This window comes from Adiantum capillus-veneris, chromosome 26, assembly GCF_014529385.1.
Source record: "Adiantum capillus-veneris isolate H3 chromosome 26, ASM1452938v2, whole genome shotgun sequence".
In the NCBI taxonomy this organism is placed as follows: Eukaryota; Viridiplantae; Streptophyta; class Polypodiopsida; order Polypodiales; family Pteridaceae; genus Adiantum; species Adiantum capillus-veneris.
The window spans coordinates 132,173,627-132,188,906 of record NC_140956.1 but is presented as its reverse complement, the minus strand read 5'-3'; the positions used below and the strand labels follow the sequence as shown (position 1 = coordinate 132,188,906).

The 15,280-nt window shown below is 43.8% G+C and overlaps 1 protein-coding gene across 5 annotated transcripts in view; it reads right to left on the bottom strand.

Annotated features, from left to right (window-relative positions):
* The window catches only part of LOC147424228 (protein ZINC INDUCED FACILITATOR-LIKE 1-like), an 88,874-nt gene that overhangs the window by 60,283 nt on the left and 13,311 nt on the right, over nucleotides 1–15,280 (bottom strand). For all 5 annotated transcript variants that reach the window (XR_015186526.1, XM_086500951.1, XM_086500952.1 and 2 more), the window contains one exon: nucleotides 15,157–15,219. Coding sequence is in view for 4 of the 5 variants with exons in the window: in XM_086500951.1 (XP_086357077.1) it covers nucleotides 15,157–15,219 (63 nt within the window). In the remaining variant the exon portion in view is untranslated. The remainder of the gene's footprint in view (nucleotides 1–15,156; nucleotides 15,220–15,280) is intronic.

Below are 15,280 nucleotides of genomic sequence, written 5' to 3'. Positions count from 1 at the left end.
AGAGAAGAGGAGAAACAGCCGCAACTGAGTTTTTGCTGTTTTTGGAGTTTGTTTTGGCCATAAACTGCTCAACTGAGGTCGGATTTGAGCACTTTGATATTGTAGATTGGGGTTTTGGGCCGTTCCGGACAAAATGGCGCTGTCCATTTTGCCAAATTCCTCATTTTTTTTGTTGTTTTTGTTGTGTAAGTTTCTCCTGTAAACGAAGCCTCTGCTCAAATTTGTAATTGTATCTGGCATATTTCATCCATATTGTGTGAGCTATTTGTCCCATTGGTGTTGACCCAAGCTCAATTATATCTAAACATCAAAAATCTTCCTCTTTTGAGCTGAGTTTTTTGGGTGTGTGTGTGTGTGTGTCTGTGTTGAGTGGGCAAATGAATAGTCTCTCTCCTCTCACTCCATCGGTGTGTTCCCTGTCCCGGCCATGTGGATTGTGTAAGCCGAGTGGTGCCCAAGAGTGTGTGTCGGGTGATTATAGAGGCGTTGTGTGTGTTTCCATCCCGCTCACATTCTTTTGGCGCCCCCATGGAGGATCTTCTTCGAGTACCTTCAGCTTCGAGATTACAAGTTACAAGTAGCTGGAGTAGAGTGATATATTGGCAAGTGGCAGTCACTTGCAGTTGCCGTGGGTATGCATCATTTGGCGCCAATTTGAGTGCATTGTCTTGTATTGTACGTTACTTGTGGATACTACCATTGTACGCCTTTGTGGAGCTATAATTGGTTTTATTTGGCATTCCCAGCCATTTCTGAGACTTGACTATACGATATTTGCATAAACTTTCGTCAGAGGGTCGTGGTGAGGTTTTTTTGAGCTGGGGGATTTTCAAGTGTGGAGATCCTTTCGCTGATACAAGTGGCTGGAGCACCCTTTTCGTGACCTCGTCATAGGCTATGTACTTGTGATTCCTACTTGATGCTTGGGTTCCATTGTTGGCAGGTTATGCATACATATACAATCTATATTTTGGGTTCTTATTACTCTACTTCTGGGGAAACTCTGCCAAAATTTTTCCAAGTTGTGATGGCTGGTTTTTGGTCTTTTGAGCCATTTACGCTATTATGCTCCTGAAATTCTGGCAAACTTAGAGGGTAATTAGTCAAGTGTGCTTTCTTGGGACGGCATGGTTTGCCTTTAATGGATAATCACGACAGACCTCAGTTCACTCCTTTTCATTTTGCACAAAGAATCGAGATAAATGTTCATGTGCACAATAAGATTTTTTACCAGCAGTGCATAGTCTTTATATTTGGGCCAAGAAGATTAAGAGAGATACTGGAATCCCCTTTGCCTGTTGTAATTCCAATGATTAACTATGAAAACTCATTTGATGTGCATGTGTTCATCCTTTTCTAAAGCTTGAGCTCCATTGAAGTTTCTGGGGATTGAGTCAGTAAAAGGTTTTGGGTTCTTGCACCTGTGTTAGAAGGGGTTCTCAAAGCATCGAAACTTGAGTAGCCATGAATTTCTCTTATCCGGAATTTCATGGAAGAAGTCATGAAGATGTGGAAGACTTTTTGGAAAAGATGGAGGTTGCATGCATTAGCAACCAGATTCATGATCCTGCGCAAATGTTAGGTCTTCTCTAGATTTGTTTGAAGAGTGATGCACGAGTTTGGTCCAAAGCATTTGAAGAGGAGTTGCGTGTGGTTGATCCACCTATGAGATTAAGTTGGGACAATCTACGGCATGGATTAGAAGTGGAGTTTGTAAAGACAGAAGATCCTGACAAAGTGTGGCAAGAAGTACAGGGTTTGATGCAAAGGAAAGGTGAGCTAATAGATGCGTACATATGTAAGTTTTCAATGGCATGGGAGAGGATGTGCAAGGTTAGCACCACAGGTATCCCCACTTGACATGATGATGGAGGACAGGTTCTTGGCTGGTCTTTGGGAGAATATACATTGGAGAGTGGAGCTAAAGAAGCCTAGGACGTATGAAGATGCACTAGATGTAGCGAGGAACAAAGAGTGGAAGCTGAGAAGAATGAGTCACCTAGGAGTACATTCTTCGCCCAGGAGGTCTGAGTTCCAGCCTATGGATTCTTTGCAAGGTCGCATGCCAGGGGTTCATCATGAACCAGTGGTTTCTATTACTCCTTAGGTTATGCCAGCAGTGGTCACTACATCAGTGCAAGATGATGGGCTAAGGCAAGACATGAAACAAGTGGTAGATTTAATCAAGAATATCAGCCTAAACATGCTAGGTAATGTGGGAAATAATCGAGGTCGGGGGAGGTTTGCAAATCAGCCAGGAGGTGAAGAAAGACCCAAGAATGGTGTTGGACAAAGCAATGGTAGAGTCTTGAGGCAGCATAGTAACAGGGAATGGCCATTTTCATGTCCCCATTCCCCATTCCCATCCCAATTTCCCGTTCCGAATCCTCGTTCCGTGTTTCAAACGTGAGTATCCAAAACAGGGAATGGCATTTCATGCATGTTGCCGTTCCCCGTTCCGATTTCCCGTTCCTGGTAACTATGGGAGGCAGACGCCCACGTGTTATAATTACGGAGCCACATCAACCCGCAATGTGATAAGTCACCAAGGATGGGGGGAGACATGTATCTATTGCCAAAACACGTGTTAACTAGGTCAAATGATTATGGCATTGAAATTAAGGAAGAAGAAGGAACCAGTGGATTAACCCAAGACGAAAAGGGGAAGACAAAAGTGATGAGTGTGGTCACTTTGGAGAAGGCAGCAAAGCTGGAGGATATATTAGTGATGCCTATTGGGAAGAGGACCACACAGCCACTAAGAAGAACCCATATCCTCTTCCATTCATTGATCAGATCTTAGATTCAATGGCAGGTTATGAGAGGTACAGTGTGTGTGATGGTTTTTCAGGCTATTTTCAATTGAAGATCGCTCTTAAAGACCGAACAAAGACAACTTTCATTACGCCATGGGGTTCCTATTGCTACACGGTATTGCCATTTGGGTTGTCAAATGGACCGTCTTTCTATCAAGAGAGCAAATTGGGTATTGGCACCATTCATTGGTCGTTGTATTTAAGATTTTATGGACGACTTTTGTGTCTACAGCAGTAGGGCTGAACACCATGAGAAGCTGCAAATGGTATTGGCTCGATATGATGAATATGGAGGACAACTAAATCCAAAGAAATGTCATCTAGCACAGCCAAGGGTGAAGTTATTGGACCATATGGTGTCAGAAAATGGCATTGAGGCTGATCCAGACAGGTTAAGTCTATTATTCTTCTTACATCACCTAAGAGTACAAAGCAGTTGGCAACCTTTATACACAAAGTGAAGTACATGGCACGATTTATTCCATTCTCTTCACAGCTCCTTTATCCATTACAACAAGTGGCGAAGCATGATCCATTGCAATGGAATGACAAGTGCAAAGAAGTGTTTCAAGGTGAAAGAGGTGTTAGGAGGGTTGTCATCCATGCAGGTGGGAGCAAGTGTTTTATGTAAATCCATCGGTAGGGGATGATGCCATTGGAGCCATGCTTTTGCAAAAGGGGAAGAACGGCCATTATATGAGGCCAGTGTATTGTGCAAGCCGAGAGAAGTTGATAGCAGAAAGAAAATTGTTGGAAGTAGAGCTAGTGACGGCCAATGTAATATTTGCTTGTCGAAGATTTCGTCATTATTTACTACCACGACCTTTTGTTTTCTTAACGAGTTACACCTTTTTGCCACAGTTAATTAATGGCACAAATATATCAAATGTGGTCAAGAAGTTCGTAATTGAGCTGCAAGAGTTTGAGTTCTCTTTTTTAGTGGAAGACAGTACAAGAGCTACCCTAGCGGATTTGTTGACTTACAAGGAGAATCCCCTTCTTGTTAAGGAAGAGGTGGTGAAAAGGGTAGTTGAGAAGTGCCACAAATCAGCAATGCACATGTGTTGTTCTTTGATGGCTCATACAGAAAGAGCCAGGGTATAGCACTTTACGATCCAGAGGGGAAGCTAGTATACAAGAGAGGGTTCAAATTGGATGTGCATAGTAACAATGAAGCTGAATATGCTACGTTGTTAGCCGGATTACACATTTGTTTGAAGCATGGGATTAGAAGGTTGAGCATAGCAGGTGATGCCTTGTTAATTGTGATACAAGTGTTGGGTGTGTGGAAGAGCAAGAACACCTCATTGAAGGAAAATGTGTTTCAGAATTAAAGGCCTGTTAAAAAAGTTTGAAGCATGGAGTATCAGACACATTGAACGTGCTCTAAATGGAGAGGCACATGAAGCAGCTCAAAGCATGATTGGGAAGCTATTTGTGTTGAGGACCAATTTACCTCTTTATTATGGCTCGGAAAGTTTGGCTCAAGAAGAGGAGTTTTTGCTAACACGAATCATTCCGAAGGACATTCATAAGTCTAAGAAGTATGGTTTTGTGCGTAAAGCATCCAAGTACAAATTGATTGGTGATGTCTTATACATGAAAGGGATTGATCTCGTGTTGAGACATGTACCTTGGCGGCTGGAGTATTATAGAGTGTTGGAAGAGAATCATGAAGGCGCATGTGGCGGACATTTTTCTCTAAAGATCACCTTGCATAAGATCTTGCAAGAGTGGTATGTATGAACTAGTTTGCACAAGGATGTTCACCATTGGTGTAGGTCTTGCAATAGGTGTCAAGCATTTGGGAAGAGAGTGTTGAAGCCAGAGCTACGAAAAACCATTATGACGATTGATGTGTTTGAAAAGTGGGGGATTGATGCAATAGGCCCGTTACCTATCACAAGCAAGGGCAAAAGCTATATTTTGACTGTAGTGGACTCTCTCCTCTAGATGGTAGAGGCTATAGCAGTAAAACAAATCACTGCAAAGGATGTGGCAAAATTTGTGTACGATGAAATGTGTTGCATGTTTTGGGTGCCACTGGAGCTACTTTCGGACAAGGGGCCGGAGTTTAGAGCTAAACTATTAGACTTTTTATGCGCGAAGATGAAGATTAGGCACCAGCATACCACTCCTTATTACCCACAATGTAATGGCTTAAATGAAAGATCCAATGGTGAGTTGGTACAAATTCTTTCGAAAGTGACAGAGCACCAAGGAAAGAATTGGGATTTAGAATTGCCTAGTGCATTATGGGCTTACCGTACTTCGGTAAAGACAGGTACAGGGTTTACTCCATTTCATTTGGTTTATGGAAAGGAAGCACTATTGCCTGTGGAAGTAGAGTTGCCTCCGGTCAAGATGTTAGAGAAGTTGCTTGGGCAGTCCAATGATGCATTCAAAGAGAGGCTCTTACAATTACAAGAGGTTCAACAGGATAGAATGAGCGCATTGGAACATTATGAACAGATGCAAGATAAGGCTTTAGAAAAGATAAATGAAAAGGTCAAAAGTAAGGGTATCAAGAAACATGACTTGGTTTTGCGCTACAAAAGTAAGCTGGACAAGACATTCCAAAAGAAGTTTCAAATTAAGTGGGAAGGCCTTTTCAAGGTAGTTGAGTGTTTTCCGAATGGTACATGTCAGCTGGCTAACCTGGATGGGATTCTACATAAGTAGAGGGTAAATGGATCGCGTCTTAAATTATATCATGCTAGATTAATGATGGTGGAGCAAAATGAGTTGCTCTCTTTGGGAGAGCCAATCCCATTCTTTCTACACATCATCAAAAAGTCGGGAGGAAGGAATTGAGCATAAAACTCCTTTTTAAACTCCTCCCAGTCTTTGATTTTGCGTTTTTCCACAATTGTGGTAAGCCACCAGTTGCTAGTTGTATCTTTCAAATACATGCTAACATGGCAAAGTTTTGAACGTTATGAAAAATTACCTTCGGCAAAGGCCACTTCGAATTGTCGAATAAAAGCAAGAGCCTTCGTATCGATCCTCTTTCCATTATAAGATTCAAACTTAACATCCTTATCTTCAGCTTTAAACGTCTTCTTCTTCTTTTTGTGGTGTCGGAACCGCTTCTTGGTGATGGCTTTGGAATCCTTGTCCACCGGAATTTTGTGTCGACTCTTCTTATGTTCCTTGTCTTGCTTTCCTGTGTGTGTTGGTTGATCGACAGCCTCGTCTGGGGGCAGCTCAAGTTCCTCATCGGGAATGATATTGTCCAGGTTCTTCATGAAAGAGTAGTTTGGTGAGTAAGTTAGCGAAGGGATTTCTTCTTCTTCATGCTATCGGGAGGTTCCTATTGTAGAGTGTCACAAAGTGATGACGTGGCTACCGGCAGCAGAAACCCTAATTTCTGCCAGAAGCCCTAAAAATCATGCAAACCCTAATTTCTGCCAAAAACACTAATTTTGTAGAAACCCTAATTTTTGGAAATCCTAACCCTAATTGCTGGATGAAACCCTAAGTGGTTGGAAATCCTAAAAGCTGGCGCTAGTGCCACGTGGCAGCAGAGTATGGACGTCCCGGAATTTGCGGAAGCTGGAAAAAAAGCAAGCGACGTTTTTGGGTGTGCTTTTGGCTACGCAAGGGAGATTGAGAGAGAGAGATTGAATTTGCTTTATTTTTACTGACTCTCATAGAGTGAGAGAGAGAGAGAAACTGCTTTTTGGAACTGAAAGCTTTTGGGGCTCTACCTTTGGGCATCCCTTGTAACTTTTAAAATAGTGGTTTAGGGCTCACTTCTCAGAGCATCTGGACGCAGAGTCTGAGAGTGAAGCCCTAACCGCTCTTGTACTTTGACATTGATTTAATACATAAAGAAATACCGAAAGGGGCGCCAGTCTTTGGGGCCAATATCTCTAGGCACGGAACTCCGCCGGGCCAGTGCAAATAAATCTATTGTGATCTATGAATTGTTTTGAAGTGGTTATTTGGTGCTGTCGCGATTGATTCTTGACTTGGAGTGTCCAAGTCTGTTATAGTGGTATCAGAGCACGGCCGATTTCTCTTCTACGGGAAATCCGATCCCCAAATTTTATTTTTTTCCGCGGCACCTATGGCTTCACACAAGGATCAGTCGACTCCCTCTGCATCTGGAGATGCGGGTAGGGATCACAACGAAGATTCCGACAGAGAGTATGGCCCGCCTCGGCCTACTCAGGCGGAGCAAAGAGAGATGAAGCGTCGCCAATTGATCGGCGATGCAACAAAGATGATGCTTAGTTTTGCGAAGGATCCGAAATTGGCAAATTATATGAGCGAGACTTCTTTTCAGAAGTGCATGCGCAGTGGCAGAAAACCACTACACCACCCCTGAAACCCGCTCTCAAGAAACCTTTTGATCACAAACCGTATTCAGAGAAGGAATTAGAAGAGGTGGTTGATGCACGGATTGCTTAGCTTTTTGACGCGCAAAAGAAAGCCAAAAAGCACGGCAAAAAGCAGAAGAAAGGCACTGACTTCCCGAATTATTTGGGTCGTCAGTCGACTTTTGACGAGGCAAAGAAGCGTGTTCGATTTGAAGGAGTACCGAGTTCTTCTTCTTCTTCTGACAGTTCTTCTAGCTCTTCAGATTCGAGCGAAGAAGACAGAAAATGTAAAAAGTGAAGCAAGAAACAAAGCTTCGGAAAGGGCAAGAAAAAGGCAAAGAAGGCTAAATCTCGCCCAGAGACTGACAGTTCTATTGAGGACTCGTCTACAGACAGCTCAGATTCCGATGACAGAAACTTTTATGCGAACAAGAAGAATTTTTACATAGCCAACCAGTATGACTTTCTCGGCAAGAAAGTCCAAGAGTTTAAGGAAGGTGGCCACTCGATCAAGTTTGACACTTTTTCAAGATACTCAGATGCTTCTAAGGCTTTGTCTTTTATAGAGGAGTTTGACATCGCTTTCGCGGAAGGACGCTATTCAGAGCACTCCAAGATTCGGAGAGCTCCCTCTTACTCTAAGGGGAATGCTCGTACTTGGTGGTCCACGCTTCTTTTAAACAAGACTGCGCCAGTTAAATGGCTGAAATTTAAAAAGCTTTTTATTTGAGAGTTCGAGAGCAGCTGAGGAACGTGGACGAAAAGGCGAGATGAAAACAGGACTGGTTCCAGATTGTGTGGGTACCGATCCTGACACTATGGACGAGAGTACAGAACTTTGCCGAGCTTGGGGCAAAGTGAAAGATCAAGAGGCCTTGATCTTCTTTGATGGAGGAGCCAAGGCCAACTTCACTTCACCGGAATTGGCAGCGCGGCTCGAGATTACTCCCGATCAGATGGGACCACTTGTGGAGGCAGTTCTAGCGGCACCCGGCAGGGACGTAGCCATTACACCTGTCATTGGCAAACTTCGGTTGCATTGTCAGGGGTATTTGGGGCATGAGGACTTCTTCATAATGCCTTTGGAGGGTTGTGATGTTCTCTTAGGGATTCCCTGGTACCACAAGAACAACGCCGTGGTCGATTAACAGGCGAGAAAAGCGACTTTGACTATAGAAAAGGGCAGAACAATTGTACTTGATATTCAACTAAAGGGCAAGTCTCTCCCTACTGTATCGGCTTCGGTCATTTCAAAATTAATGAAATCCAGTCTGTTTTTTTACTCGATCTTTATGAAAGAATTGAGCGATAAGGATACGACAAATATGTCTAAACTTGATAAAAGAACGCCAAGATTTTCTCCACTCTCACGCCGATTGCTTCTCAGAGGGCCTACCAGGAGAGTTACCACCTACTTGTCCTGAAGATCATACCATTGATCTGCTATCTGGAAGCACACCATCGAACCGGCCACCTTATCGTGTGAGCCGAGCACAGAATGAAGAGATTATGAACCAAGTGAAAGACCTCTTGGAAAAGGGTCTTGTCCAGCCTAGTACTTCACCGTATTGCTCTCCAATGTTGTTGGTTTTGAAGAAAGACGGATCTTGGAGGATGTGCATCGATTATAGAGCTCTCAACAAAATCACCATCAAGAACAGATTTCCGATTCCTAGGATCGATGATATACTCGACAGGTTACAGGGATCCTCGTGCTTTAGCAAGATTGACTTGAAGAGTGGATATCATCAGATCCGAATCGCGTCGGGAGACGTCTACAAGGTAGCCTTTCGGACTACTTTTTGGAATATTTGAGTTTTTGGTGATGCCTTTTGGCTTAACCAATGCTCCTGCGACATTTAACCGGATGATGGACAGGATTTTTCGAGAGTACAAGCTATTTGTTGGCACTTTTCCTTGATGATATCATTGTTTTCTCCAAGAATGAAGCAGAACACACTGATCATCCACTTCAGAGATACACCATTTTTTTGGGACACTTTGTCTCAGCAGCAGGAGTGCAACTAGATCCAACCAAGATAGACACTATCCAAGATTGGCCCGATTTGAAGAATGTCCATGAAGTTGGAAGCTTCTTGGGACTGTGTTCGTACTACCGACGGTTCATTCGAAAGTTTTCAGAGGTTGCTTCCCCTTTGCATATCTTGACACAGAAAGGAGTCCCTTTCTCGTGGGGATCCGCAGAGGTGACTGCCTTTCAGACATTGAAAGAGAAATTGACTACGGGACCAGTTTTGACTTTGCCGGACTTGCAGAAGTCATTTGAAGTATATTGTGATGCTTGTGGTCGTAGTCTCGGTGCGGTCTTGATGCAAGAAGGCCATGTCATTGCTTACGAGAGCCGATTGTTCTCTAGGTCGGAATGACAGCACAGATATATGAGAAAGAGATTTTGGCGGTTATCCATGCTCTTACTCAGTGGCGGCATTATCTACTCGGAGCTGATTTTAATGTCTTTATAGACCATCAGAGTTTGCGCTACTTGTCACAGAAGCAGTTTTCGTGAAAAGCAGATGCGGTGGGCGAACATCTTGTCACAGTTTCACTTTCAGATTGTCCACGTGCAGGGACAGAAGAATGTGGTGGCAAATGCTTTGTCTCAGAAGCCGTTGGTTTTGGCTATTTCTGCGATACATCATAGGAGCTTCGAGGATATGGTCGATCAGTATGCCACAGATACAGATTTTGCAGATATTTTCACACGGATACGGGTTGGGGAGACAGTAGTTGGATACTCCCTTCGGGAAGGCTTCTTGATGAGAAAGACTATGTTGTGCGTTACACAGTCGTTGAGGGAAAAGGTTATGACTGAATGCCACTGTCCACCTTTTACGGGTCACCGCGGCATTGCTACCACCATGAAGGGGGTAGAGAGATACTTCTTTTGGCCGAGACTCAAAAAGGATGTGGAAGAGTTTGTGCGCAGTTGCCTAGTATGCCAGAAGGTCAAGTTTGACAGGCATAAGGCACAGGGATTGTTACAGCCTTTACCCATACCCACCCGCCCCTGGGAAAGTATTGCAATGGATTTCATTTTTGATATCGCGAGAACAGAGTGGTCACGATGGTATCTAGACTGTTATTGACAGATTTAGCAAACAGGCTCATGTCATTCCAGTGAAAGAAAACAGTCAAGCCGGATCACTTAGCGAGACTGTTTGTGGCCCAGATCCTCAGATTACATGGCATGCCTGAGACAATTGTCTCCGACAGAGACCCCAGATTTACGAGTTTGTTTTGAAAGGCAATTTGGGAGAACATTGACACGCGGTTGCAGTTCTCGTCATCGTTCCACCCGTAGACTGATGGGCAATCTGAGATTGCAAATTCAGTGGTTCTAGATTTATTGAAGTCTTATATCTCTGATCGGAAGACTCAATGGGAAAAGTACTTACCTTTGGTGGAATTTGCCTACAATAACACGATACACTCTTCGACGGGGAAGGCGCCATTTGAGATTGTTGAAGGTGCTGCGAAGGTTCCACCCTTCCTAAGCACCAAAGATAAGATCTTTGAAGCGGATGAATATACGCAAGATTTGGATATGGCTTTTGCCAAGGTTCGCGAGACTTTGCAGCAGAAGTCTCAAGAACGACAGAAAAAGGCAGCGGATCGCCATCGTCGCGACTTGAAATTGAAGGAGGATGACTAGGTGCTCTTACGTTTTGAGAAGGCACGCCTACGAAAGAAAAAGGGGAAGGAGAGGCTTTTTCCAAAGCTTAATATGCGATACTTCACTGATAAGATAAATGATGTCTCCTTCCGATTGAAACTGCCAGATACTTGGAGGATTTACAATGCATTCCATGTGAGTCTCTTGAAACCTTTAAGGGTGATGTGCCTGATGATGGGGAGCCTGATGAGCAATCCAACGTGGCAGCAATGTACGGACGTCCCGAGATTTGCGGAAGCTGGAAAAAAAAAAAGCAAGCGACGTTTTTGGGCATGCTTTTGGCTACGCAAGGGAGATTGAGAGAAAGATTGAATTTGCTTTATTTTTACTGACTCTCATAGAGAGAGAGAGAGAGAGAGAGAGAGAGAGAGAGAGAGAGAGAGAGAGAGAAACTGCTTTTTGGAACTGAAAGCTTTTGGGGCTCTGCTTTTGGGCATCCCTTGTAACTTTTAAAATAGTGGTTTAGGGCTCACTTCTCAGAGCATCTGGACGCAGAGTCTGAGAGTGAAACCCTAACCGCTCTTGTACTTTGACATTGATTTTATACATAAAGAAATACCGAAAGGGGAGCCAATCTTTGGGGCCAATATCTCTAGGCACGGAACTCCGCCGAGCCAGTACAAATCTATTGTGATCTGTCTATTGTTTTGAAGTGGTTATTTGGTGCTGTCACGATTGATTCTTGACTTGGAGTGTCCAAGTCTGTTACATAGAGTCCCTCTGGGGGCTTGTTAGGGCCCCAGTCTGAGGTATTTACTATTCCCTAAGTCGGTACTGGGGAATTCTCAGATGGCTCTTCCACCATCTTTGCTTTCCCTTTTTCAAGGGTCTTAAGCACTTTCTACACTTTTGGCTGAGCAAGAGCAGCTTGCAATTCTGCCATCTGTTGCTTGAGCCGCTCAAGCTCTTCTATTTGTCGTGCCATGACTGGTCTTTCTGCCAAGGACAGTCTCGCCTTAAGAAGGACGAGAGAACCTTGCTCTGATACCACTGTCACAAAAAAAAGGCGTGCACTTAATACTTTCGAATTGATCAAGCTACTTTTTTCACATGAGATTACACACACAAAGATAAAGAAATAATGACATAGAAGACGGACACAACGCTAGGGACCAGAAGATGGGCTGGTCCCCCCCCCCCTTGATGGAGATTTCTTATTATTTCTGAACAGTTACAAGCATATGAATCTGAAACAACATAAACTGCTCATATCCCGGGTACTATTCTATTGCATAAGGGTGCATAAACTCATGAGCCTGTTGGAAAAAATTTCATACCTGTAGCCGTGAATGGCTAATTCTGATTCGTACCGAGATTTTTCCAAGCTGGAAATGCCTATGTTGTTGTCCGCTCGCGTAGGAAATACTCACACGAGTTCTTCCTGGCTGGATTCTACTCCCGAACGCAATCAGAGTACTGAAATTCATGTGGCCAGCCCGTGCTGCGCTTGTCTGAGTGCGTCTTTTCCCCGAAGGGCGCACACAAGCTCTACGGGTGCCACTTACACTGTTTCGGTGCGTTTCAAGGCCTCTACAGGCTCTTCTTGGACCCGGATCAGCGAATCGTTAGAGAGAGAGAGAGAGAGAGAGAGAGAGAGAGAGAGAGAGAGAGCTCTGTCTGAAGACTCCTGCAGAACGTCCCCAAGAGGAAGCGCTAGCCTTCTTTTGTAGTCTGGCGGCAAAATTTGCCAGATGGCGCTTCATGAAAGTGGAGAGACAGTGATCAAAAACTTCTTACGCTGGGCTGGAACGCTACCAGCTGACCTTTTTCAATGTTTAATGGTTTTGGCCACATTCAAACTGGCCGGTCACTTATTTTAAAAGGTTTTCAACCTTTCACTTAAAAACAGGCATGAAACCCGGTTTTCTCTCTACCGACTCGGCCTGCTTGCTCTTGTCAAGACGTATTTACATTGTCCGGCCGGTCACATGCGTGGGCAGCCACAGTGCAAATATTTAATTATAACTTTTTGAACCCACGAGGGACACCATCTTAGTCATACGCTTGTTCTGAATGTTTTGCACTGTGTCCTGCTACTGCTCTAGTTATCTAGCAGACTAGGGGTTTGGCAAACTATAATGCGCGCATTTTGGACACCCCGTTTTTTTGTAAACTTGTACATATGGACACAACACCCGATGTCAAAAGGGTGTGTGGGCTTTCATTTTGTGGTCTTTCTAGCTTGCTTTAGCAAGCACATGTACATGTAGTGCAAGTCACTAGTGTAGCGCCAGTTGTCGGGTTGCCTTGGGTGCCCATTAGTGGGTTTTTTGAAGTATGACTTTTATATAGCTTAAACTCGTGTACAAACATAAAAAAGTTCAGCCAAATATCAGAACTTTTCACGTCTTGAGTAGTTGTTTCTCCTCCATGCTTTTAATGCAGTTTCTTGCCCTCAACTAGCCTTGCCTACATGTGGTCGTGCTAGGGCAGCTTGCTGTTCACACCAATTTTGCACACAGAGGTGCATAGAACTTTTGAGGCTTGAAAGCATCCCTTTTGGCGTTGTGGTTTGAGAAACGCGCTCCTTTTCCCTCAGGGTACAAGATATGGCAGCCCACAGGCAGTTTGGTGTAGAGTGAGTTGTGAAAATTCGCTTGTTTTGTGGTGTGTGTACACTTTAAAATTGTGATTTTGAAAAACCATTTAGTGAAGAGGGAAGCTGTTTTTCTCAAGTGCATTGGTCGGCGTGTGCTGTAATTCCATGCCACGGCAGGTGCTTCCTAGTTTCGGTGGTGGTCTTTTGGATGGGCGTGTGCTTGTAAATTCCCAAGGGATCACTTGCCTTTGAGTTGTGGTATTGTGGGAGTTCTTTTGATAAGGTTTGTGGTGTTAGAGTTTGCGTGCGCACTATTGGGACACATTGCTATAGAGGTGCCCCTTGTTCTTGTTTTCCCGACAACGTGACAGGTGTTTCAGTAAGATAAGAGTTTAGTTTAGATCAAGAAGTCATTATAAACAGAATAAGAAAGGTATCTTTTGACAATCCTTTGGTATTATGAAGTCTCCAACTGAATTTAATCGTGTGGTGAAGGCTTTGTCGCGAACCATTTGAAAAGTATGCATTATAAAAACTCTCTATCTCCCTCCTCCCTCACTCTCTCTCCTCTCCTTCTCATCTCTCTTCCTCTATATGAGGAGGCTAATTGGGGTGCAGGCCTTTACCATTCCAGGAAACAATCTCTAACAAAGTATGATGGACCAGAAAGGGAATTTTATGATGGAGGGGGGCATATGGAGAGACTAATAGTGATAATGATATCACATAGGGTAAAGGGGCCAACTTAAGGCCGCCTAAGCGGCATGGAAGATTGCGAAAAATTTGTTGCACCAAACGAATCATTCAATGGCACAATAGAAGGCCCATGTTCATCGCTACGACCAACAAAAAGCTCAATGTGAACAGTTCATCACCGACGTCGCACAACAGTAAAACATCTTCTATGTGTAACGATAATGGCCGTGCAAAGCAAGCCGCTGCAGGGTGAGAAGCGAGCCAATGGGCCAGCAAGGCTCGATCTCGCGATCCTACGGAGGAGGTTTGATCTCACTCAGGCTAACCACAACAACACTGGTTGCTTGATGTCTCATGACTGGTTTGTTTTGGTCTTGCTCATTGGGGTAGTCGTGCCCCTCTTTCAGGGGGCGGCTTTTTAATGGCCCCTTTACCCTAGGATGAGAGCGAAAGCCTCTATTCCAAAAAATATCATGAAAGCAGAGATGGGGGTAGTACCTACCATACAAAGTATGAACATTGACAGACTACCCCCCTTTGAGTACAAAAGCCCATACACCTCTATATATGAATTGCACTACATATCGAAGCTACTCGAGCTCCTCTCTAAAAAGGATAGCTACTCTGCCTGATCCTCTCGTTCCTTTAGATCTTCTGGCCTGAGGTCAGTAAGGACTCCCATCTATAACCAAGCTTATCTGGCAACTTGCTTGCAGCGCATTGATATGTCTCCATATCCATAGCAATATCTCAGCTCCAAACGTGTCTTCGAAATAACCTGCATCCAATCTCAGAGATCCATTACAATTCCATAATGTCTTCTCCAAAGTCTCATAGGCCGCCTACTGTCACGCAGGTTGCGTCATTTTACACAACATACTACACATTTGGATCATACATGAAAAGGATGTAACTTTGTGGTCTCTTAGGCAATTCCAGAAATAAATATATCTTTCGTTGCTTACTCACATTATACACCAGTGACCAAATTAGAATCATTGCTTTTTGAGCTTGCTTGAGTCATTTAGTCAAAAAAATCTGATGGCTGAAGTCAAAGCTTAATAAGGCAAAATAACAACTTCATACCTGTGCTAAATAACCTCCAATTGCTGGACCAATTATTAAACCCAGAGCCCACATTGTCCCTAACTGTTGTAAGCACAAACAATTTTCTCTATAAAGTGTACGTAAGGCAAGTTATTGACAGAAT